At 44.0% G+C, this 26393-nt stretch overlaps 1 protein-coding gene across 7 annotated transcripts in view; it reads left to right on the top strand.

The window, feature by feature from the left end:
* The window catches only part of dlc1 (DLC1 Rho GTPase activating protein), a 91842-nt gene extending 70259 nt beyond the window's left edge, over window positions 1-21583 (top strand). For 4 of the 7 annotated variants that reach the window (XM_037763991.1, XM_037763990.1, XM_037763993.1 and 1 more), the window contains 13 exons: window positions 1745-1816; window positions 3792-3888; window positions 5030-5093; window positions 8042-9717; window positions 10654-10833; window positions 12637-12796; window positions 13816-14023; window positions 14521-14737; window positions 15172-15286; window positions 17049-17264; window positions 18273-18490; window positions 18610-18783; window positions 19739-21583. In XM_037763991.1, the coding sequence (XP_037619919.1) occupies window positions 1745-1816; window positions 3792-3888; window positions 5030-5093; window positions 8042-9717; window positions 10654-10833; window positions 12637-12796; window positions 13816-14023; window positions 14521-14737; window positions 15172-15286; window positions 17049-17264; window positions 18273-18490; window positions 18610-18783; window positions 19739-19838 (3497 nt within the window). In that variant the 3' untranslated portion in view covers window positions 19839-21583. The remainder of the gene's footprint in view (window positions 1-1744; window positions 1817-3791; window positions 3889-5029; window positions 5094-8041; window positions 9718-10653; window positions 10834-12636; window positions 12797-13815; window positions 14024-14520; window positions 14738-15171; window positions 15287-17048; window positions 17265-18272; window positions 18491-18609; window positions 18784-19738) is intronic. The other 3 variants (XM_037763992.1, XM_037763994.1, XM_037763996.1) reach the window with 1 other exon arrangement.
* The last annotated feature ends 4810 nt before the right edge of the window (window positions 21584-26393 follow it).

Genomic DNA, 26393 nt, shown 5'->3' with positions numbered 1-26393 from the left:
CAAAACACACACACAGCTTCTGAGACGGTTCACATCCACGAGAAAAAATAGAGCTCATTTGTCAAATAAATCAGCGCGAAAACATGGTTGTTAATGTGTTATTTGACACTCAGGTGCATGCCGGTGTCACGGCGGTTGCTTCGGGAGCGTTGGCTCCTGCAGTGGAAGAGGGTAGACCCTGTCTCAGTCGTGTCACACCTTGTTGTTAGTGGGTTTGTCTGCCGTCTAGGCTTGTTGTTGGTATGTAAATGCTTGTATACTGTATGGTTGAGCCCAGACCCTTTGCAGCAGCAGCAGCAGTCTTCTCCTGACATGGTTACCTTTCTTTTGTCCACATCAAGTCAGTTCACTCACTTGTTTGACCAGATTTAGTTTGTATTATCTCTGTAGTTCTCCATCAAAATACTGAGATGTCTTTAGTTTCTCTTGAGGCACAGTCAGTTCTCCTTTTATGCTCCTGTTCTTGAGCTTGAGCTAAAAAAAAAACAATTTCTTGGGTGTAATTTAGCCTTGAAATGAGGTGGAACTGCTTGTGTTTCAAAGATAAAATAAACCACTCTGCATCTCTTTACCGGTGGTTACTATTAGCTCAGTCACGCTCAGCCAAACATAGCACCCCTACGAAAAGTGAAGGACAACACTATGATGATAAGGATTGTAGAATTTGACATGGAAAGTTTTTTTTAACTATCCTGCCTGAATTTCAGACTTCACACACCGCTCTCACATTTGTAACGAGATAAGCAAGTATTTAGCTTTCATGTTTTTGCAGTCATTCCGTATGCTGTCACTTTCATCCACAAGTGTCTTTTCCTGCCTTTGTTCCACTGGGTTTTGTTTACAAGTTTTTCTCAAGGTTGTGCTACATTTGTGCTCGCTGTCACTCCACTAAAGAGGACATTGTAAAGTCAGATCCTAAAGGCCTGGAGACATGTTTCTGTCTGTCTTCCTTCTACAAACCGTTAGCTGTGGGGGTGAGGCTTGGGTTTGGGTAGCCATTTGGCATATGTCAGCTAAAGGGCTTTCACAGATAATTGGGGGACATCACCACGGCTCCTCTAACACGGTGGACCTCAACATTCAGTCGCTACTTAGCACAACAAGACTAAATGTCACACCTCGTGTTTAAAGGGAGTCATGGAAGAGTTTGGCTGGCGGTGTTGGAGGAGCGTTGTGAACATGTTCGACTTTAGTAATGGCATTGATGGACACTTGAGAACGGACACGGCGTTTACAAGACGTCTTATGTCGTCAAAAAACATTCAAATATCACACAGTGGCGTATTCATATCGATGGCTGCAGTTGTATCATTTCGTCCTCAAAGACGTTTTCTGTTGAAGATCTCTGTGTGAACATCACTGCCTCACCTGGATAAGGAGCTTAAGTGGCACACACTCAGCGTGTGAGGGGGTTAACACAATTTGCACGAAGGATGCTTTGAGCTCTAGCTTTAGAAGCATGTGAGAGGAGAGTGACCGAGTGTGAGATAGCTAATAAGGTCAAGGGGTTCACAGTCGATAAGCTGCTAGCGTGTTGGAGCACTCAGCTCCACAGTTTGGTCTTAACATAGATATTTTGACAGGGTAAACTTTTTTTCCAAAATGATGTTTCAATGGATGATAAAAAAGCCTTTGTGTCAGAGGATTTCATTATAAACATTGGTTATATCTTCTGTTTAGTTGGATTGAAGTGTCTCCCACAACACCTAACAACATGCCTCTTCCATTTTTTTCTCCTCTGCAGAGATCGAAGCCAAAGAGGCCTGTACCTGGCTCCGAGCAGCAGGGTTCCCGCAGTACGCCCAGCTTTATGAAGGTAAGGACCTCCGTGAGACACACCCCGCCCACTCTCACCCCATAATGAAGAGACGAAGTAAGTGCTGGTATTAGAAAGCCACCGTTATACTGGGAACTGTGGGATAATCAGACAGATTTTCAGGGTTATGTTGTATCTTCAGAGACCTGAGAGTTTTTTGAAAGGCTGTTGTCTGACTCCCTGATAGACACATAGATAGATAGATAGATAGATAGATAGATAGATAGATAGATAGATAGATAGATAGATAGGTGTACTTTATTGATCCAAAATTGGGATACTATTATGTTACAACAGCAGGTTATCCAGACATTGCACAGGAACAGTAAATATACAGTAATATATATCAACACTAGAGATGAATATCTATAGAATACACAATATAAAGAATATATTCGAATACACTATAAATATACCAGACTACTACAACTAACATATAAAATATAAACATAGAATAACTTACTATATACATGAGCAAAGTGTGCAAATTTGTTGCAGTTTTTTGTATTTAAATAAAAATGTATGTAGCATGAATGCAGAAACATTTTAACTTTATTCCATGTAAATAAGAGTAGTAGTCATGCTACCAAGTTGTGAGCACACACCTCTTTGGTAATTTACAACTGATGATGTTTAGCTCACATAGAGGACCACTGTTTCCTTTGTCAAGCAACCAACATGCACACTTGTGCCTGTGCATGCATACATACCACACACAGCACAACATTCCTGAGGAGTAAGGGGTGTGTTTTTTCCGTAGCACCACTTGTGCTTGCTTTGCTGTGTTTATGCAGGAAAAAAGCCACATAAACCATAGCACAGTATATTCCAAACATTAACTATAATTTAACCTACATAGTAACTCTTTGAGGACCAAAGGTCTTTCTGACCTCGTCAAAATAAACACATAATACCCTCTAAGGTTACTCATACAGTGACATGTGGTTGAGAAAGAATGCTTTGCCCGACCCGTGAGTTTTAAATACTCACTCACCGAAATACACCAAACATTCTTTACACTCCATATAGCTGCTCTACTACTATATTATGGCATGCCAGTTGCCCTTATGTAACTGCAGCGTGATGACAGCAGGACCAAGCTGCCATTGTCAACGGTCATTGCTTGTTGCCACTTAACCGTGAAAGGTTTCCTATTCGAGCGGAAAGCTCATTGTGCGTCTGCGCAGGTGATGAGACTTGTTTTTTTTAACATAACACGAAAGGCAACAACAAAAGTGCAAACCACAATCAATCACTGTGCGGATTTTACACCCTCACAAGTAGGAATTTGTGCCGATGCATGACACATTTTTGCTTCTCTTGTATCCGTGGGATAATCTCTATTGTCTGTGCTGTCAAGACTATTGCCCCACTAAAGATAAGCAGACTGATAGGCCTGATTCAGTACAGTAGGCTACAAAGGTGCTGGCCTCCCTTGAACAGCATTTTCTTATCATCATCGCCCCCCGGGGTTTAGATGCAAGATTCCCATTTCGGGTTGGGTCAACGCATTCCAGAAAACATCTTCAAATCCATCCATTTACCAAACTCCTTAAATATTTTTTATGATTTAAAGCACACCTTTTTGCCATTACTAATGCTGCGACTCAGTGATCCTGTTAATGAGGTAGACTAGGGAGAAAGAAGGAAAGAGGGCAAAGGAAGTGGGAGCTCTGAGCAGCGGTGGAGTACCTATTGTCATTCTTCAATCAATCCCCTGTTCTCTCCCTCTGTGCTCCACATCCCCCCTGCGTGCCGGGTCTGAAAGCTGCAGCTGTGTTTGTTTGGTCGGCTAAGACGCCACTTCCTCTTTTAGCTTTTCATCAAGGCTGTATGGGGGGGTTGGAGAAGGTGGGACGGAAGGTCCTGGTGGGTGTTTGAGTGAGTGGGTGTTTCTGAGGCCAGGGGTTGTATCTTTAGTTTTATCTGAACACATTGATCCAATCAGCGGCAGGGAGATGCCCACACTAATCAGACCCTCTCTGTTTAGATGCCCAGTTTCCCATCGACATCTCCTCGGTCACCAGAGACCACGACTTCCTCGACCGGGACGCCATCGAGGCTCTCTGCAGGTGAGCCACAAGTCATCTTTACTCTTTCTTTTGATGTTATGCGCCATTCTCCTTATTCTCCAATCTCTTCGCTTTCCCCCCCCCAAATGAAACCATGAGGGCATGACTTCAAAAGGGAGGCATGCTTTGGAAAGTTGCCGATGAGATGAAAGAATGACACGATAAGCACATTGGAGCCACGCACTCTACCTTGTCCTCTCTCCATTTCGTTTTTCTACGTCCATATCTCATTCCCTCGTTCTTTTCTTCTTCATCTGATAGTGTTTACATCAGTCATTTGGGTATCTTCCTGCCAAGAACATATCTCACTCCCACCTTTTCACTGCTGGGCGCTACGGTCACGCAATGGGATACTCCGCTTCATTTGCTACCCACAACTGGGGAATAAATAGTTTCAAAGCTTGTTTTATATGAAGTTTCCAACATCAAAGCCCATGAAAAAGGGCTAAATTGCAGTATCATTGGAGAGGACTGGGTTTGCATTTCTAGTTGCTGCCCCTGTGATATTAATTAGCATATGAGGAGGAGGTTAATGGCTCTTTAATGGAGTCGACTCCTTCATCAAATTCCGACTCTCAGTAATAAACCACAGCAGGTGTCCCTCCATACATCTGGAAACTATCATCTCAATGTCTCCTCTCTTGGCAGCCTTTCACCCCCCCCTCTCTCCACAACCCCAACTATCCCCCCAGTTCCCATCCCTTCATCTCTCCATTGTTACATGATCTCCTCTAAGAGCTCTCTAGAGGCTGGACCCCCCCCCCCCCCACCACCACCACCCTCTCGCTCCCCTTCTGCAGGTGGCTAGGAGGATAAGCTTTCTGTCCCCTCCCCAAGTTTTCGTCACCACTCCAGCAGATTTCATTCTCCTCGCTCTCTCCCCTTTTTCTGTCTCCCTCTCATTCTCTTCCCGCTCATGTGGAGATTATCCTTCAGCAGCTCATTAGCCAGCCTGGGTGCACCCAAGCTTCCCCCTCTCTCGTTCTCTTCCCCTCTTCTGTTTTTCACCCTGTTTCATCCTTTCTTCCATCATGCATCCTCTTGGTGATGAGAGGTTTGTGTTTTCAAAAAAAAAAATCAGGCAGCTTCAATATCTTAAGCCCGTTATAAATGTAACCAAGGTGTGTTTTTGTGTTTGCAGGAGACTGAACACCCTCAACAAGTGTGCTCTAATGAGACTGGAGATATCACCGCAAAGAAAAAGAGTAAGAGCACATGCACACACACATTAACTCTATGCCTTTCTGAAAAGCCCCTCAACCACAGTTGCATTCCCTCACCTCAACCATCGGTTCACTGTTAGCCACAGGGCGAAGCCGTGTTTTCTCTCATCTTGTTTAATGAGAAGGCACCTGTTGGGTTTATTTCTATATCAAGTGGTCTGTGAGGACCCTAAGGGCAAGGAGGATAGCTTTAATGTCTAAATGAAGGGGTTGCATTCACCGGGACCTCCCCCTACTCAAGGCGTGCTCCCCTTCTTTCTCAAATACTTCCTCATAGTTCTGGCTCACCATAAAAGGAATTAGTGTGCTGCTTTTGTGGCACTCTTGCAGAACGAACCACCGTACGTTTCTCGTCTGTGATCGCGTTCGCGAGGGTCTTTGAATGAGCGATATGGTTTGTTTTTAAGTAGCTTTTAAGATAAATTTAACTCCCTCAAAACACCACATTTACCTTCAAGGAAACAGGCCTCTTGGAAGAAAAGAGGATAATTCTGGGAATATCCCAGTTTTAGATCAAGTAAACTCGTCTAGACTGATTAACACGGTCACTTTACGACAAGAATTGCTCCTTTTTGTCCAAATCAACCTTAATTCCGAAACGGCCTAAAGTGGTACATAGTAACATCCTTGTTCTGTGTGTGGTGGTATTCATTAGGATGACCCTCTCTGTGTCACCTTTCATTTCAGGAGTCAACAAGAGTAGAGCAGTCCCAGAGGTTATTTGCCATCTTTGTGGGATGACAACCCCCCCTTAGACAGCTTAGGAATGCATTGATCTCCTCATGTCTTAACATTCCCTCTCTTAAATCTCCATCTCCGTGTTTCTCTTTGGTTTGTTCTCTCTATATCTCTCGAATTGTAATAATAAATAGTTTTCGTTCTGCAGACTCACTGTGACGTTCAAAGCGCCCACCGTTGCAGTGAACGCTTTGGTGGTTTGATGGTTTGAGGATAAGATATCCCCAGAATGTTGATAAATGGTTGACGCACTCTTTCGGCCAATCACAGCTCTCCGTGCAGTTATCTCACATTCCGACCAACACGACTCGAGAGAAAAGCCACAATGGAATCTGAAAATGTCACGAAAGTCTCTATTGTCCTCTTTAAACCAGTGACTTTTATAAAAAAGCCTGTTCGTAGCAGGGATAGATTGCACACTTTGTTCATTTTTATTGAAATTACATCATGTTTCCACTGCAAAACATAAAGTAATGCTGCCTGTATGTGGAGCCCGTGTGAGCAGTGAAAAAGGAACACTGGCACTCAACTAGGGGAACATGGATTTTGTGTATTTGATCATTTTTATACTGGAACTTTTTGTTCTTAACTGCTAATTTCCTGGCATCTTTGAAAGGGGGTTCTGATTTTGTCAGTTTTCAGCTCTGGACAGAACATCGTAAGCATACAGTCAACATGACACCAATTAATACAACAGTAAACAAATACAACAAAAACAGTTGTTAAGGGCAGTTCAGACATGAATATATTCTCAGTTATTCCGTGGCTTAACAGTTCAGTTACTTGTTGGTCCATTTTCCCAGTTCGTGTGGAAGATATCTCCTTTAATTCAATCTCAAACCGTTGTTCTTTCTCTGGAGGCTCAGCTTTGCACCGGTTTCTTGATATAGCTTTTTTTACTGGCTATAAGCTGTATTGTTGCCAGGTCTTATTTGTACATCCATCTCTATGTTCCCCAGGTATATCACAACACTTTTGTTTGGAAGAGCACATCCCATAAGGTCTTTGCATTTACATTATTCCAGAAAGGTTTTAGTTTAGTGCGGCTCCAGAAAGCATGGGTATGGTTGGCCTCCGACATGGTTGCTGGGTCTTTAGCTGTCTGGGGTGTTATGAAGAACCTAGTCAGATGCTTCCAACCAAACTCTCTTCATAGTCATGAGCTAGTATTACCACACTGTGTCATGCACATTTTGTACCATTATTCATATGAAATTTCTATATTTAGCTCTGATTCCCATTTGTTTTTTATATATAGTGTTGAGCTTTCTCCCTTAAGGCTTTGTAGTGCTTTCTAAACCTTGTTTGTGTTTTGGTTTAGATTATAGATAGAAGGCTTTTGAAAGGTGAGGAGAAGGAGGTGGTTAAATTGTGACGTGTGGTTTGGTTTTATAAGCTTTGGTCCTCCACTGTGATTGCGAAGAAGTCTCCTCTGGAATCTCCCAGCATAGCTTGTGTGTACGTCGGTGTGTGTTGGAAAGAGGGTGAATATCTCTGTCATGGATAAGGAATAAGGATTGACAGTAGCAGTGCATCAGTAACGCTGTCTCACACTCAATGTGTGTGTGTGCATTATGCACAGACAGAGGGGATAAAGACTGTAGGGGGGAACGACCCCAGTCTGGCCGGCTGCACTGTGAGCTATAGGGGTCATAATGGAATTTCCTGAACTCCCTCCAGGGCCTGAGATAGATTAACCAAACTGGGGGAGGTGTGTGCACTATATGTGATGTATTGTCCATGCAGTCAGGAAGTGACTGAATCCTGTTTACTGGCTGACCATGGGTATCTTTGCTTCATCAAGTCAGATGCTTAACCACAGCACCTCGGTTTAAGATAATGTTATAGAAAAGCATTGGCTTATTACGTCATTGGCATGTTATGTATCTTCCAAGAAGAATTCCTTATGAGATAAGTATATCAGTATATTTCATATTGTTTATAATTAGATAAAATGGGAAAAAAAACCGTGAATGTGCACAAGGCAAAGTGCAAGTGCAACAATTATAAAAATAAATTCCATAACTCCAGAAAGTTTCCTGGACCAAGGTGAGGAATGTTGGAAAAGAAATGGAAAACGTAGCGGTGCACAATGTCCTCTAACCGTTCCTCTCCCTCCCTCTCCTTTTTTCCGTTTCTTCTTTTCTATTTCTTTCTCCCTGTCCCTTATCCCCTCCTTCTCCCCTACCCAGAGCGAGGACTCCGATGAGGACGAGCCTTGTGCCATCAGTGGCCGCTGGACCTTCCAGAGGGACAGCAAGCGCTGGTCCCGTATGGAGGAGCTGGAGGTTTTTTCCACCCTTCCCACAGATGCCACACCACCCCCATTCCCCAAGGACCAAGTATCCCAGAAAGGCAAGCTCGCCCTGCGTGAAGGCAATAGTTCAGAGAGCGTGCTGACTGACCTCAGCGAGCAGCCTGAAGTGGGCTCCATCCACAGCAGCGGGAGTGGAGGAAGAGGAGAAGAGAAGAGCCATGGCGCTGCCCTGACGAATGAAGCCGTACCCACAGGCGCCACTCGCGCCAGCTCCGTCGCTAGCATGTGTTCGTCTTCGGGCACAGGCGGGTCAGGGTGCGCCAACGAGGACTCTCTGTCTGATGGGATGCCTCCGTCGCCCCTGGAGACACTCGGACAGTTCACCTTTGATGTGAAAACAGGGATGGGAGGACTAGGAGGGAGTCTGGACAGAGGAGGCGGCAGCGGCAAAAGCACACGCTCGAGAGCTAAGAGCTTCCTCAAGAGGATGGAGAGTCTGCGGCTGCGCAGCGGCACCTCCTCCAAGAGGAAGAAGAAGGGGAGCACCAGCGGAGGGAAGATAGAAATCAGTGGCCCTGTCATCAAAGAGGGTCTGGACGATGACAAGCTGCGGAGTCTCAACTGCGTGGACATCTCCAGTATCAACCTCAACCAGAACCTCAATCACCAGCGCAATCCCACTCAGACTATGACACTTAACCGGAATCGCTCTGTATCCTACTCCACTCAGACCAGCAACGGCAGCACTGGGAGTACTGGGAGCAGCCAGTCCGAAGCTAGCAGCGGAAGTGCAGTGAGCACGCCGAGCCCGGTGACTCGCGCTCGCAGCCACAGCATCGCGGCAGGCTCTAGCAAGAGAGGAGGAATGTATTTGGAGGGTTTTGATCCTTTCAGCGTTCCCCAACAAGCTTCAGATCGACCGCCAACACCCCCACCCAAATCTGCCCCACCCATCCCCTGCCAAGCTAGCAGTGGGATGACTGTTGATGAGCAGAACCGCAGGAACAACTGCGATGTTCGAGACAATGGCAGGCAAGCGGAAGGAGAAGAAGAAGAGGAGGGAGAGGATGGCACGATCTTCTTCTACTTACCAGAAGGTCACAAGCCTGGAACATTCCCCAAAGCCCTGCAGGACGGGAGTTCACGCAATAACAACGGGAATGAGAACGGGAACTCAGTGATCCTCAGGGGGCGGCAAAGTAGACGCCCGCGGCGCTGCTCTTCAGGCTCCGTCGACAGCCGGCTCAGTTTTTACGACAACGTCCCCAACGCTGAGAGGGAAGAGGAGGGAGAGGAGGAAGAGGGCGACGAACGTAAACTGGAGCAAGTGCTGCAACATGTCAGCGGCCTGCAGCGGTTTGTTAATGCCTGGTCAGAGGCTGTGGCCGGCGAGGAAGAGGAAGAGGAGGAGGACGAAGAGGAAGAAGGAGACTCGGATTCAGCGCTGGACTCGGCCTCCCCGTGCCCGTCCTCTCCTCTGCAGAACCGACTGGAGGAGACGGAGAACGGAAGTGACCAAGACAGCACAGGAAACCCGCTGGGGGAGGGAGAGGAAGGGATGAGGGAGAGGAGGGACTCTGGCGTCGGCGCGTCTCTGACCAGAACCAGCAGGTCAGTACATCTAAACTGTTTCCTTACTAATAGAGTATAACCATTAAGGCCGGTACACGCCGGTAGCATTCTTTTCGCACGATTAATTTGCATGTTAATATATCTTTACGTAGTACTTTCACACAGAATGACAAAAAGGCGACATAATTTCATTTTGAAAAAAGGTTGATTTTCTGAGCTTTCACACCACGAATAAAGGCATTAACCAATCGGGTTGAGTTGCGTCTATATTCATTAATATATAATTATATCTGCCTCCACCCCAATAAAATGGAGGTGAATTAAATTGTCTTTGTGGTGCTTACACCATTAAAAAAACTTCACTCTCAAACTTTCATAGGGACTTTTTCTTCCAATGAAAACCTACTGTTAAATAACTTTTTATACTACTTTTTGCTGTTTGGGTGAACTGACCCTTTAACAGAGATAATTCCAGCAAACAGGCTTTTAGTCATCTTGTGTAAAACTCCTGCCAAACATTACCTAAACGCACGGAAAGCTCAAGGACAACAAAACAATAGAAAGACAAACACTGAGGCACCAACAAAAAAAGAGTTTTCCATAGAAAGTGACAGCAAGGGATGAACGTGCTGCGACTGCTCTCCGACCTTACGTAATGGTGCTGGATACTCTGGAATGCTGCTCGGTCTCCATGGGGACTGTTGCCGTTCCTTCAGGAATCCACAGGCAGAATTACATGTGGGGGGCGGACGAGGTTTTAGTCTTTAAGACAGTCTCTTGATTGATGTGTACATAAATCCCTGTAATCCTTAAACTGATCACTTGGCACATAAAACTACAATGTTGTGTATGGCTTTTCTCACTTTCTGTGTAGACAAAAGCATGAAGCAGATCCCCAAGAGTTAAACTGCTCTTTTTTTTCTAATCACATCTCAATTTACGCTCTCTCCTTCTCTTTACTTGTACGTACTCCAGACCACAGAAGCTCCGCTGGCCCAGCTTCCAGAACTCCCATCGGCCCAGCTTGGCCTCGGCCCAGCTCCAGATTAGCTGCCAGTCTGTGCTACAGATGAATCTGCTCCAGAAGCTCTCCCTGCTGCAGCTCACCGCTCTGCTGGAGAGACACACCCCGACAAACAAACATGGCTTCAGCTGGTGAGTGGACTGGAGGGAAATGAAATGCTTGTGTAAGGGGCACGTGGAGTATTGAGGAGAAGGCGATTTGTTCTCCACACTGATATTTTAAAGATTGTTTTTCATGCGTAGTAGCTTCTGCGTCTGGCTAATTGTTCCCCGTAAGCGATGCCCTCGAATTTATCCATTCACTCATCAATCCATCCAACTGCTACCCCTCCATCACACCCGTCTCCCAATCCCCTCCATCTGCAGGTTGTTGTGTAGCGTGGTGACGGCTGTCCACAGAGGTTGGGTTTCACATTCTTTTCCCAGGCCCGTAATTGCTGGGAAGGGGGCGTACATTGTCTTTTTCTCAACGGGGCAATCACGCCAGTTCACACGCATGGTGTTACCAGAGCTGGAGGCTGGAAAGATCTGTCCTCAACAATTATCCCTCCGCCACCACCTTCTCTATCACGTCTGACCTCACTTTATATGCTGCCCATGATTATCCAGTGGCACCTAATATCCTCCCTGTTACTGTAGAGGTTTTACAGTTGCTACCGACTTTACTTCTGCTTTCTCTTTTCATCTGTGTTTTTCTCTTTTTTCTGAAGTCAAATACTGGGGAATTTGATAGCGAAGGCATGAAGGAAAAGCAGTGCAAAATACAAAGACATAACTTTGTTGACCAGAAAATACATTACTGGACAAAAGTCGAAATATATAACTCAGAGAAATCGTGAAAAATTACGCAGAATTACCTGTTTTTTAAACATCTGAAGGAAGTTTTATATTACTTTACCAAGTCCAATGAAGAAAATTAAATGAAAAATCCCATAATTTTCTTGTGTTTTTCCACTGTCCATGTGTCTTCTACCCGAGGCCTTCCTTGGACAGGAATAGAAAGCGTTATGACAGTCTTATGACAGGCTGGTGCTCACTGAAAGACAGAGGCCACTTGTTGGCCGCTGGAGGCCCGCACATATTCAGAATTCCGGGCCGAGATCATAATATGTTCCCTTTCCATTTTCCCCCAAACTGTGGTTCTGAGTCTCGTGAACGGCTGCTTTTTACAAAGACGAGCTTGTCCTGAGTCACGCATAGCGTCTCTCCGCTAAACACACTCACACCCATGCAGATGGGTGCACAGCCGTAAATCTGTGGGCGCATTCTTGTGAAACGGTCGGAGTTGCATGTTTCAACTCTGGGGTTTGTGGTTATAGACTTGGTGTTCACTTGTTCCCAAGTGCACTCACACACACACACAGAGTAACAAACAGTGAGATAGACACTTTGTGCGGAAGTATAAAACAGTGGGATCCTCCCCTTTTGACACCCGTCCGCACATCCTAAACCCCCCCCCACACCTTCTATTGCTCCCTTCACCCTGTTTATCCACCCCTCTCATAAACCTGGAGACAGGCTTCTGCAGCCCCTTGGTTTCCTCCTTGCACACACATAAAACACTCACACACACATTTTGATAGCCAGGCTAATTTGGTAGTGACGTGATTTAGTCTTGCAGGGTTTTACATTGAATCTGAACTAAACTACATCCTAAACTACGTGACAAATCCAATCTTATGAGTCAAAATATTTAAAGTCTGTTGGTGTTTTTTTGCTCTTTTGAAGAGCTGTTAAACCTTGATTATCGGAAGACATGTTGTTGTTGTTTATTACAAAGTAGCTTCTTCATATTGGACCTTGTAAAAATGAAGACATGTCATGACATTGTTGACCTCTTTATAGAAATCCTTTTACACCTGAATTGCTGCAAACTTCACGTCAACATGTAGCAGATATTGATGCTTTTTCTTTCCTTGTGTGTGTATGTTGCAGGGCTGTGCCAAAGTTTATGAAGCGGATCAAGGTGCGCGACTATAAAGACAGGAATGTGTTCGGTGTGCCACTACAAGTCATCGTCCAGCGGACAGGCCAGCCCCTCCCTCAGGGAATTCAGCAGGCCATGCGCTACTTACGCAGTCAGTGCCTCGACCAGGTGAGCACACAACTAAACACACATACTGTACATGGACAGATGTACTGTATATATATACTGTAATTGCAGTGTACACATATAACGTCAAAGTTGCTATGCCAGTCTGTCATTTAGCTTTAAGTGCTGTTTTCAGTTTACACAAGCTAAGAGAAGAAGCTTCTTCTTTAAGGTGCTGGAGTTACATGATATTTTAATTTTAGGACATCTGCAATCAGTCAAATATTCTTCCATGATTTTTTTTTTTTCACTGGACGTTACGTAAGATGGAGCAGTGAATCGGAAAAAGCTTGATACCCACTTAGTCGTGTGTGCGTATACAGATCCTTTCTCTCTCGCTTTTTCCCCTCTCTCTGTCACACATACGCTGAAGCGTGGAGGTCTGGATAGAGTCAGAGAGTGCAGCTGTTGAGTCACCTGTGTCTGTTTAATCCAGAGACATTATGGCAGATCTATCTCAGAGTGTGTGTGTGTGTGTACATTCATAAAGGAAAGAAAGAGGGAGAAAAATAGCTAATAACAGAGGGCACAACAGAACACAGAGTGATGGTGTTCTTTTCAAAGGCGCCTCTGTTTGGAAGTGGTGAAGGCTCATGGAAAGTATTCAGGCTGGACAAGCCAACGGCCTTTTACTCTTTTTCGCCATTTCATACCGCCTTAAAAGGCCACTGATGAGGTCCTACACAACATCCAGTACAAGAATGCCTACTGGGTGTCATGGGAGCGTCTTATAAATACAGTCAACAGGATCTGCTGTGATGTAACTGTATTGACTGTAAGCTCTGGATTTGGGGATAAGTCAAGAATATTATTTTTCAGTGATAACAGCCTACAGCTTTAAAAAGTGTTTTTTTTTTTTGTACGTGCTTTGGGCACATGAATCGTTTTTGTTCCGCCTTAATGATAGGATCATACTCATGGTAATACTGAGACTAATAAAGGATTTATAGTTCAAAGCTGACTGATCAGGTTTCCGTGTATGTACGCATGATGTAACTCTTTGTCCCTCTCTTTTCGTCCAGGTGGGTCTTTTCAGGAAATCAGGCGTTAAATCTCGAATCCAAGCTCTGCGTCAGATGAACGAGGCGAGCGGCGCAGACGGGGGAGGCGTCAACTACGAGGGCCAATCGGCGTTTGACGTCGCAGACATGCTGAAGCAGTACTTCAGAGATTTGCCAGAACCTCTGCTCACTAGCAAACTGTCTGAGACCTTCCTCCAGATTTATCAGTGTAAGAAAACAGACATTGAAAGTATAAACAAAATCTTGGCGAGGGCGATGCATGCTTTTACTTCACATACACAGCAAGAGGACACTGTGAGAGGATTTGCGTGCTGAAATACGCAAGATGGTATTGTTTTAGAGGCCGGAGATGCTCGCCTGTCATGGAGCAAGAAATTGTGAAATCGTAAAAAGAAAAACAAACAAGATGAGTGCAGGAAATACCTGTGGAATGAGGTGATACGTGTGATTGGTTCATCCGTCTATGACTCACTGTTAACATGGACATCCCCTCCAGTTCCTTTATGACTGGTATAGCCGCATTAGGAACTGTTTATATAAGGTGAAACAGAACCAGTCCTGAGCAGGAAGTATGAAGCATATAATGTAGACACACATGTAGGCTTATATAACACACAGATCCTGAACGTCATGTAACATGCCATTGGTTATTAGTCGTTATAATGTTAAAAAACAAGCCGTGACATCCTCCCTCTTCCTCTCCAGACATGCCCAAAGAGCTCCGTCTGCAGGCGGCGCGCGCTGCCGTGCTGCTGCTGCCCGACGAAAACCGCGAGGCGCTGCGGACGCTGCTGTGTCTGCTGAGCGACGTGACGGCCAGCGTGTCTGAGAACCAGATGACTCCCACCAACCTGGCTGTTTGTCTGGCCCCGTCCCTCTTTCACCTCAACACCCTGCGCCGCAAGGAAAGCTCCTCGCCAAGGTGTGTGTCTATGTGCGTGCCTCTCTACACTACTGTAATCGGCTTGTTTTAATTATATCATTGCCTTTATTATACCATCACTCACTCAGTTATTGTACTAGCAGCTTACATAACCTATAATAGGCTGAACATTCTCAAAACAGGAAAGGGTCAATCTAAAGAAACAAAAGGGCAGGATACTGTAGATGGAGGATAGAGAGGAAAAGGGGAGAGAGACAGAGGAAATAGCAAGGTTACATAAACATCTTGACCTAATTAAGAAACACATACTTTGTTCCATGTTTAGCCAGAAGAGGGTTCATCAGGTATACACAGCAAAACTTGTTCTTTCTTCCCACCCTCAGCCTGTGCCCTCTCTTAACGCCCTGCTGTCTCGATGATGGATGTCATTACTAATCTTGTCCTCTTCTTTTCCCCCTCTTCCTTGGTTAAAGGGTGATGAACAGGAAGCAGATGCTGGGAAAGCCGGACCAGAGAGACCTGAACGAGAACCTGGCTGCCACTCACGGACTGGCACACATGATCCAGGAGTGCAGCAAACTCTTCCGGGTCAGTAGTTAACAACACTGGGAGCTGAGTGTGCACTCTAACTTTGCAAACTTCTCACTTTTAAAGTTAAAGTTAGCAAGTAAAGCTTCGTATCCCATACAAAGATCATTTCAGAATGGTTTACTGATTGAGATATATGTGGGGCGAACTGCCACTCAAGTTGATGAAGTTTGCAGACAGACTGAATGTCACCTCTGGTTCACTGTACCATGTCATTGCCAAACACCTTGTGTCCCTGTGTTTGTCCTGTAAACAAACTCATTGATCCAATTCACGTCATTGGCGCGAGCGATGTTTTAATTACATAAAGTAAATGAGCCAACCGCCCTTCTGTTTTAAACGCTCCCGTTGTGCAGAACTGGACTTAACTTTGTGTTTCTAAAACAAACTCAAGCATTTGTGAAAGAAGTTCAAATACAGCGTAGTCGCAACGGCAGCAAACCCATGAATCCACCCCATCCAGTGTGGTTCTGTGTGACCACAATGAGAGCACTTGAATGGATAAACAGGAAATAATCAGCAAACTACACTATTACTAATCCAATTTCAATCCCATTCAGCCTAAACCGTTGCTCTGTCCGGTGTTGTCTGTCCTCTCTGACCTGCTACAGTAGATGCTAAGAGGCTGCATGCTGCGGGTCATTACTGTTTTATTAGATTGCTTACTGGCTTCCTGTCATGGTCACATCACACAACAAGTAAACTCAATTACCTCTCAAATCATTTTTCTTTTAATTAGATCTCTATTTCCTCGTAGAGGTTCGTAAAAACGAGGATGACCTATGAAATAACTGGCTGTAATTTGCCTTCATTTCAACAAGCCTTATCTAATGAAAACCCTTTTTCTTGGACTGTAACATTGTTAGTGTTCAATTAAACCTGAGAGATGACACAAGCAGACAAGAAAGAATGAGAATGAGCTAGGTAAACAAAGAGATTATACAATAATGCTAATAATGCTAATACAGTTTCCCATAATTAAGGGGGATGTAATGCAATCAGGGCGGAGATGCCTGACAAAAACAAAACATTAAGTAGAGACAGTGTTAATCACTCTTTCATAGGACATTTATAACTTAAAGACGTGTTTCAAGGCATACAAATACTCTGCTTTGAATAGTAATTGCTGTCTGGTTTGTCTTAAAATTAAATCTACTCATGCTCCCTTGTTGAAAAAATGAAAGCAAATTGCCAAACACATTTAACCATCATGCACCCTAGTGGCTCATGGCCTCCAGCAGGCTGTTCTCATACACCGTTCATAGCTATAACTATGAAAAGTAATGCACTATAATTCATATATCCCACAAAATCAATTTGTATGTAATCCACGTAATCATGAACCAGGAAGTATAAAGAGCAACAAACGTTCGGAGGAGGTTGGGGTAGACCTTCACCCAGGAGACCGCTGTCGGTGTCCCGTGTGAAACCAGAAGTCAAAGTTGATTTATTTGTAACATAACTTCCGTACTTAAGTCACGCCACTTCTGGTGTTATTTTAACAAACCACCATCTTTTCGTAACTAAGTAGTTTTGTTGCCTAAACCTAACTTGTTTCCTGTGACGACGGATTTTTATTTTGAAAAGTTTGGAGTGAAAATTGACACATTGCTAGACGTTCGTAGGAAAACACATGAAAAACGAAGGAATAACTTTTATAAGATGTCATACAAACTGTTGTATGAGGATACGTTGCCTCCAGCAACACAGTGAAAAGGTAAAGCCTGGCCCTCATCCTCCTCCTCCTCCTCCTCTCCCACAGATCCCAGAGGAGATGAATCGCTGCAGGAACTCCTATGTGGAGCAGGCGCTGCTGCCGCGACGCTTGGAGGACTTCGCAGGCGAAGAGGTCGGACAGGGAGGATACAGGGCCTACCTCCGGGACAGCCTGGACGCTCTCCTCAAAGACGCCAAGGACAAGTTTAAAGGTTACGACAGCTGCTCCACACCCGAGCACGCAGAGCTGGCCTGTAAGAAGGTAAGCCCACTCGTTTATTCATCCACTCTCTATAGTTCATTTTAGAAAGAATAAATACTGTCACGCATCTGAGTCCGTCTGGCTGCTTTCAGATTCATGGAAGATTATTTAGAGAGAGAAAGAATTCAATCTGTCTTTAGTGTGTGAACAAGCCACCATTCATGAAGCACACAGCTATCTGTGTTTCCTGTCTTCTCCTTTCCTCTTCGTGTCATCCTTTCCCTCTCTCCTGCTTCTCTAAATATCGAGTGGAAAACCAGCAGTTAGGGTTTCCTGTATAGGAACACATCCGTGTGAAACCGGCCTGGCCCTTGGCTTCTCATTCCCATCCCAGTACTGGACTCCATCCCAGAGTGACATCAGCTTGACATAGACAGACACACACACACACACAAACATACACAACCACGCCATTATCCCAGGCCTACATTTCCTGTGTCTCGTGTGCAAAGGGCCCTGTATGAGGTTATCTTCTCTCCAGTTCGAGAGTCACAAGGCGCAGAGTGTTCTTTATCATCTGACGGCAGAACGAAGCAGCTGACTTGGCTAAAGGGCGTCCGGAGGTTTTGAAACACAGCCTGACTGTTGTGCATATAAATGATGGCTGGAATACCACTTCTAATTTCTGCAGAAAATGACTGATAAGATTAGATATCCCCAAAGGAAGCTCCAGGACACTTGAAGTTTATATAAAAAAATGTGATCTCAAGTGTTTAATATCTCACGCTGTGACAGATTTCGATAAGAGTTTATCTTATCATTCACTTAGCCATGAGAACTGTCAAGTATAATCTGTAAATATGATCATTTTTCACAATAACTTAACTTAACTTGCGCTGAACCGCAACGTCCCTGGTTCGTGACATTCCCAATTTCTCTCTCTCTCTCTCATTCCCTGTCATCTCTCTACCTTCGGCTATCAAATAAAGACGTAAAATGCACCATAATAATTAGCATTTTAAAAGAACTGCATGTTAAGTTGTTGGGTCTTTCCATGTGTTCCTCCAGGTGCATGACGGCTACCCACTGCGGCTGTGGAAGGTGACCGTGGAGGTGCCTGCGACTCCCGAGGAGGTCCTGACGCGAGTGCTGCGGGAGCAAGGCTACTGGGACGAGGACCTGCTCGAGAGCCGGGTGGTGGAGACCCTGGACGAAAGGACGGAGGTGTACCAGTATGTCAGGAACACCATGGCTCCACATCCCACCAGAGACCACCTGGTCCTCAGGTAAACTAATTTTCCTTCTCTTCCTCCCTGTGTGTCTCACTTCCTGTCTTCATCTTTTTCGATGTTCTGCTTTGATTTAATTTTGTTTTTTAATCCAAACTCTTTTCTCTCTCTACCAGAACATGGGCAACAGACCTGCCAAAGGGAGCGTGTGCACTGGTGTGTACATCTGTGGACCATGAAGGCGCACCTGTTGTAGGCGTCCGGGCCAATGTCCTCACCTCACGCTACTTCATCGAGCCCTGTGGAAGCAACAAATCCAGACTCACACATATTTCCAGGAACGACTGCAGGTGAGAGAATGAGCAAAGACAATTAGGGGATTAGATTAAAGGCCTTTACACAACGGCAGTGTTTTTTTGTCTTTGTCATGCAAATATTACATGGCATGGCCGATTTTCTGGTCTTTCGCACCACGAATTCAGGCATCAACCAATCACGTTGTGCGAAACGGGTTTAGTTGTGCCAATATTTATGAAACAACAACACAGAGGCTCCGTAGTCAGAACCACGACGGCAAACTTGATTACTCCTTTCAACCGTGACAAAGGCAGCGCACACCAGATCCATTCCTGTTCTTACCTTTCACAATAAAAGCCACGGACATATAAAGGCCCTGACACACCAAGCTGGCGGTCGGTTGTCAGACAGTTTGGGGCCGTCGGTGAGCATCTGTCGCCCCAGTTTTTGCGGTTTGTCCCGCACCGTTGGCTCTAGTGTGCCCGTGTCGGAGGCTTTTGGGCCGATTCAGCATGTTGAATCGGCGGCGGAGCTCGTCGGTGAGAGAAATCACTCTGATTGGAGTGAAAGTGGTGGGAAAAGGGTCGGCAAACGCCACTTTATTTCATGTACGTATCATAACAACAACTTCTATATCCGCAGACCTCGGTTTTCCAGTTTCCCTTTTTGAATGACTGATACAGACTACTGCTGGTGTGGAGAGTTATTTCATCTCATGCAGGCGCAGAACGTGCGTTCTAACTGGCCGTCAGGTGTAGTCTTTGCGGTATGTTCAAATGTAACTTATCAGTCAAGACAAAAGCGATGTGAGGTGGCGCAACAGTCGGCTTTCATCGCCGCTAGTTCTTTGATGCCAGCTTGGTGTGTGGGCGAGTATTCCGCATTTCTGTGTCGTTCATTCGTCCCGACCCCGGTGTGTAACAACCTTGAGTCTTTTTGGTCCTTCAATGTCTTTTAGTTTTGTGACACAGTGAGCTAACAACATGTCTCTTTCTGGATCTTTTTCAGGGGTCGTTTCCCAGAGTGGTACAATAAACTGTATGGACACTTGTGCGCCGCTGAGGTGGCGCGGATACGTGACTCATTCACCGTGCCCATGGACAAATGAGAAAAAGCAGTGTGCAATTTGGGCAACGACAGACTCAACAGCTCCTTTGGACCATAATTTTAACTCAAAATGACTCATTCCACCCGTTCCGACAGAGAGGTAGACGGGGTCCAAGCCTCTCAACACTCACATTTAAAGGACAAACCCTGGATCCTGGATTGAAGGACTTTTTTTTTTTGCTCTGATTTTGTTACAACAGACCGATGTTATCATTTAAAAGTGTTCTGTTGGGGCTCTCGGTGTGCTGCCAAGAGGACTCGTGTCACACAAACATTTATCTGGGCCAAAGGACATGACGTCGCTGATACAGGATGAGAGGTTTATCCAAAGGGTGCTATTGCTTCTGAGAAGCAAGGGTGTGTGTGTGCGTGTGTGCGTGTGCGTGTGCGTCTGTGCGTCTGTGTGTCTGTGTGTGCGTGTTCAAAGCAACAAACGGTTAATAAATACATATTCCTCACACTGGTTTTCCAGTGGCAGCATAATGTGTACATACAGTATTCTGTTCACAGTAATGGTTCGTGTCTGTCTTGTGTCCCTTTTTCCTGTTACAGCGAGGCACAGGGAGGAATAGTAGACGATATTATGGTCAGCTGATTGATGAATCCATGAGTGAAGAAAGATGTGAATGTGATGGTGATATGCAGAGTGAGTAGAGACAATAGATGGGATGTAGTGAGACGACAGATGGCTGATAGCAGGGTGTATTTTAGTGTTTCGGGTAGAGGAAGGCGGATGAGACTCGGTGGCTGGCACACCAAAAAAAGAAGGAACGATCAAAGATATTTACTAACACACAAATAGATGTGTCCTCATTTTGTTCTTGAAGATACGTGTGCAAAAATAGGCGTAGTGCAAAAACTCAATTATTCAACAGCAGTCGGCGCTCATAGAGGAACTGTTTGTGACTGAGGCTCAGTGTTAGAGACTAGGACGACGAAGCTAGAATGAAAGACCAACAGATCCACAATGACGGACCAAATCTGGAAAAAGCTGAAACAAGTAGCTTTTCCCATGTTGAGCTTTTCCTCCCTATTCAAAACAGTTAGAGATAGTGTTGTTAAGAGCACAGTCAATTCACCTTTTTTTTTTTTTTGTAGGCCAAACATAGCTTGTATACATTTAAAAAAAAAAAAAAAGAAGAATATTGATTTTTCAATTCTTTTGATGTACATGAGAAGAGAAAAAACTGTTCTAACTTGCAATAGAAAACCTCTGGCAAGTCCTATAAAAGATGAGAAGAAAACAGAGAAACAAATGGTCCTTTTATAAAGGTGGAGATTTTACAGGTTTTACTGTAAAGAAGAGGGCAGATTGAATGTTTGTGTGATTTCAAAGGAAGGAAAACGATCTTTGTATAAGCTTCTTTCTCTGTGCTGTCTCGTCAGTGTTTAAAAAGAAGACCTCATAACAACCTTCTTTCATTCATAACACGCTTCAATCTGAGGGCGCGCATATTTCATGTCGAGTTGTGTGATTAATTATTCGCTAAGCCATTGTTCATATCGTAAGTGTTCGTACCTTTTAACTGTGTCCCTGCCAAATAATAACGCATGACAATTACAGTTAATTTAAAACAAATATATTTATACCTCAGATATATGTTTGTTTTGTATCATACCATTTTATTTTATTTTATTGTAAATGTTAAGCTTTGTGTTACAGAAATGAACAAATGTTTTATCTTTTTTATTAATATTATTTCTGTACAGGTTAATCAAAGTGCACTATTAAATGTATTAAAATAAGAAGCGTTTCATTTGTCATTTGTTTTACACTGCGGTTTATTCCGGGTGCTTTTACACCCTCTCAGATCCAGACTGGATTTACCTCACCGCCACATCTTCATTCCACACCAGTAAATCCATGACTTGGGCAGAGAGGCGTGAGCTCCATGCACGGGCGGTATCAACTGGCTCGGTTGATGGTGATCTCACTCGTTGCCTTGTTTCTTACATAACCGTTTCATATAGCAGAAGACAATGGAGTCTGTTGTACCACAGCTGGCCTGGTCTGGACCCAGCAGACTCAGCAAGGAGGGGGGGGGGCAGTCATGCAGTAAAGATGGGGGGGGTCCAAGGGTCAGAGTGGGGGCTGATGTACCCCTTTATGTTTTTAATCACAAGAAGTAGCCACATGTAGGAGGGAAAACATCTTTTCCGTGCACGTACTGTACGATAGTGTTGTTCACGCTCTGCTCTTATCCACACACGGGAGTTATTATGGTCTATAAACCTGGACTGTATTTACATAACTCAAGGACAAGTACTTTCCACACGTGTTCCACAAGTGTTAACTTGACTGTGACAGCCCACAATACAATGCATTTATACTCACTCACTTTTTTTTCTTGCTGTACCAAGAACACTTCATGTACTAGAGATTAACCAGAGCCTCCAACCGACTCACACATGAAACCACACGTGTGCATGTTCTTGCCTTTGAACACATTTGTCTTTACTTTTTGTTTGAATAATGGATAAAAATAAACCTTTACAGGCAAATTTTCTTTCTCTTTTTTCTATCTCTCTTCATCTGTGTGTGTCTGCGCAAACTCACTCCAAATGCCGGTATGTTTTCGCATGCACATGTGTATGTATTTTTGCTGGGAACCCAAACACCTCTGGGAGATTATGCAGGGCCAGATAAGGCTGACCAAGAGTCAGCAACCAGGACTGCATTCCTGCTCCGCTGTTTGAGAATCAGACGCAGAAGGTTTCCCACATTGATAAATGAATACAAACGTGCAAGTGCACGCGTCCCTGTGTGTGCATTTCTTCTTCCAGTTTGTCAAGGATTCATCAATAATGCAACGCAACAGTGTGAAGGTCATTGCTGGATCCAGACGTGTTTTTAATTCTTATTTTATTTTGATAAGTGAGGGATCTCCCGTTTTATTTTCTACCTGAACCGGATATTATTCTTTTTTTTTAAATAAAAGATGAAAACAGTAAGACTGAAAGATGCCAACCAACTACAAGGCTAAAGGACAATCAGAGCCGGCGGTATAGGCGAATGCTAGTATTGGTGGAAGCCAAAAGTTCCAAAATTATAAATGTTACTATTTTTCTATCTTAAACCTGCAGTAGGCAGAATATTTTTGGCATCATTTGGCAAAAATCCATAATAACCTTTCAGCGTATTGTAATTCAAGTGTTCTGAGAGAAAACTAGACTTCTGCTCCTCCTCATGGCTCTGTTTTCAGGCTTTAAAAAAATCTAGCCCGTGACGGGAGACTTTGGCCAATCACAGCTCATTTCAGAGAGAGCGTTCCTAATGGCTGTGCTCCGGCCGGTAGGCAGAGCTTGGTATTTCCTCGACTGATCTCAACATGGCTGCCGGGTCTCAAACATTCTCATTTTACAGTTAAACAGTACACTACAAGATGTTTCTGAAAACATCTTGTAGTGTACTGAAATAGACATTACAGTAACAGAATATTGATTCATATTTGATCAGCGCTGCCTAGTTTGACCGTTTGATCAGAGTTTGCGAGTGATTGACAGCTGCTCAGAGACGACAGGCTCCAGCTCGGCTCTGATTGGTTGTTTTCCTTCGGTCTGTGAAATCTTGCAGATACCATTAGGAGCACCGGAGGACACAGAGGCACATGATTTTTTTCAGATTACCTGTCTCATGTACTACTGTCAGGATATAGTGACCGTTTTATAAAAATACGTTTTTGAATCATATTTGCTCCATATCTACCCCTGCTGCTATAATTCTAGCTCATTATTTCGAAATATTACAAAAAAGCTGTGATTATACTTGATTTGAACATACATAAAAAAGTATAAACAACAATATACAAAAAAAATAAAAAATAGAAACTAAAACACTGCAACTGTAACACAGACTGTCATGCCACAGCATTACACCTCATATTCATCCACTGAGCATAAATGATTATGTCATGTACAGAAAACAAGGATGGGACACCCGAATATCAGTTGTCATGACGATCATCTCTACTAATAGGCCCTATTTTCTGAGTTGCACCCTGGCACATCATCAGGAATAACCTACAACATCATTTAGAGAAATACAGTTTTCCTTATAAGTGTGATCTGCATATCTTAATCTCAAAAACATAAAGCTATGCAGTTTCTGTGCAAGTGTATGGACACAATAGTTGGTGGTTGAATGACGGTCTTACCTAGGGCACCAAATTGGTTAGGGCCGGCTCTGAGGACAATTATCTCGTGAAATTATGCAAACAATCACATTTCTCTGCATCTACTTGCGCATTAGTCTTCATTGCACATTTGTCTGGCATGTATGCACATAACAGTTGACACCCTCCAGAGATATCCTGCTTATTACAGCTTGTTTTATTTATCACATCATATTGTGCAGTTAAAACAGTTTCCCCTGGTGTATACGCACCAACATAAGCAGTCAGTGAGTAGTCGTGTTTGGTCACAAGAAATCAGCCAAATATCTGACAGCAACTCTGGCTCACACATCTTCATGTGGACTGGAATGCTCTGATGGATTACTCTGTATTGTTGTGGCAACATAAATGGTATGTCATCGTTGATAACGCCGTGTTTTAAGAGTCAACATGGGAAAGAACGACAGAGAATTTAGTCACACGGTGTTTCTACAGTTGACCTCATCTCATTCCTCGTCATATCTCCATATTCCAGAAATTCCAAAGGATGGAAGTAAAGCTTTTAAGCAGGAAAAAAAACATATCTGTCCGCCTGTCCTCCAAACAATGAAGTTGGTGTACATACACCTACACACTCACACATGCAGTCTAGTTGTTTTAATGACCTAATCACTGGTGTCCCAGATATGGCGGGGTCAACTCTCAATCCCACAGATGTGGTGTCACAGTCCTGATATGGCAGTGTGTGTACCACGTACATCAATCTCCACCTGGGTTTCAAGATGTTTATCTGCTATATTCCCTTATTTAACCTGTGTGGCATTGAACACATCCAGCTGACGCCTTGTTGAAATGTCTCAGGCCAAACACAAGGGGTCACTGATGTAACTACAGGTCACAATTTAATGTCTGTTTTACAGTTCAACACTGTTCTCTGGTGGTTGACTGGAATAAAATCAGCATGCTCACCAAAACAACACAGACATCCTGGTCCGTATGAGCACTGGCTCTACACTCCCTTAAACACACAGAATTAAAATAATGTGCTAAGACACTAAAAACACACCTGTCTTGCAGATATATATATTGAGTTTCTTCTGCATGTTTTTTTTAAATTAGCAAGGTAGGTAAATGTTATGATTAAAATATACAAATTAAACCTAAGGTTTTAAATACATTTTAGGAAGAAATATTAAGGTGAGCATAAGTGAAGGTCCTCAAAGTTCAGAGAGCCAATGGCCTAGAAACACAATGTAATGATAAGAATAGAGACCATCTTGTTATGGGATCACAGGGGTGTAAAGTGTTAAAGTTAAAGTTAAACTTGCATTCTTTCTAATAGCCAGCAGAGGGCGAGTTAGGCTGTGTCGCCACCAGTGGGCTACCTCAGGGTCTGAAAAGTGAAGCCAAAGCAGAAGTGCCTTAAACTTGCATTCTTTCTAACAGCCAGCAGGGGGCGACTCCTCTGGTTGCAAAAAGAAGTCTCATTGTATAGAAGTCTATGAGAAAATGAGCCTACTTCTCACTTGATTTATTACCTCAGTAAACATTGTAAACATGAGTTTATGGTCTCAATCGCTAGTTTCAAGTCTTCTTCAATACAGCATGATGTTCATTTAGTAAATTATGATCCCATTTAGAGTCAAATAGGCCATACAGCAGGTTATGCTTCAGGGCGGTACTACCTTGTGGTTGACAGGTCGCTACCACGGCGTTGTCCGGTCTGGGAGTTGTCCGTGTTTTTGTCTTAGAACTTTAACCCTTTCACAGTGTGTTTTCAGTTCAAAGTTCAGTTCAAAGTTAATTGTAACCTTTTTGGTCACCTACAAAAATGTCTTATTCAGCGTTCGGTTGTGCTTAGCTCCACCCTCTCGTGTCACTTCTGGTTGCATAAGAGCATGATGGCGGTGGCCAAAAATGCTGAACTCTGGGCTTCAAAAGGTCAGCCCACAAACCAATGGGTGACGTCACGGTGACTACGTCCACTTTTTGTATACGGTCTATGCTGGGATCAATTAGAATGGCGTTTATAAAGACCTGGTGGTGTTTACAATACTTCAAATGCCGGGGAAAGTTAGGCTCATCGGTGTTCCATAGAACTCATCTCGCTTCAGTTCTTCAGATTTTGGTTAAGTCTGTCCAAAAGATTTACAAACAGTCCCTTTAAATTGTTACATATTCCAGTAAAACTGTCTTATAGGTGTAATGTACCACTTTGATCACTAGAGGACAGGATCTCTCCACAGTACACGAAGCTGCATCAGGTTGACGCCCAGTTTGGCCTCATACAACCCCAACTATATTATGCAAGGCCTTTCCAGCGATGACAGCACTACATACAAAGATGGAGGAGCTTCAACAGTGGTAGAAATACTGATAATTTCTTCAGTGTGCCTTCACAAGACACGATTATAGACAGAATGTTTAAGATCACAGTTCACAGC

The sequence above is a fragment of the Sebastes umbrosus genome, chromosome 3 (genome assembly GCF_015220745.1).
Source record: "Sebastes umbrosus isolate fSebUmb1 chromosome 3, fSebUmb1.pri, whole genome shotgun sequence".
Lineage (NCBI taxonomy): Eukaryota > Metazoa > Chordata > Actinopteri > Perciformes > Sebastidae > Sebastes > Sebastes umbrosus.
The sequence above is the reverse complement of the archived record's forward strand: the minus strand, read 5'-3'. Positions and strand labels throughout refer to the sequence as shown.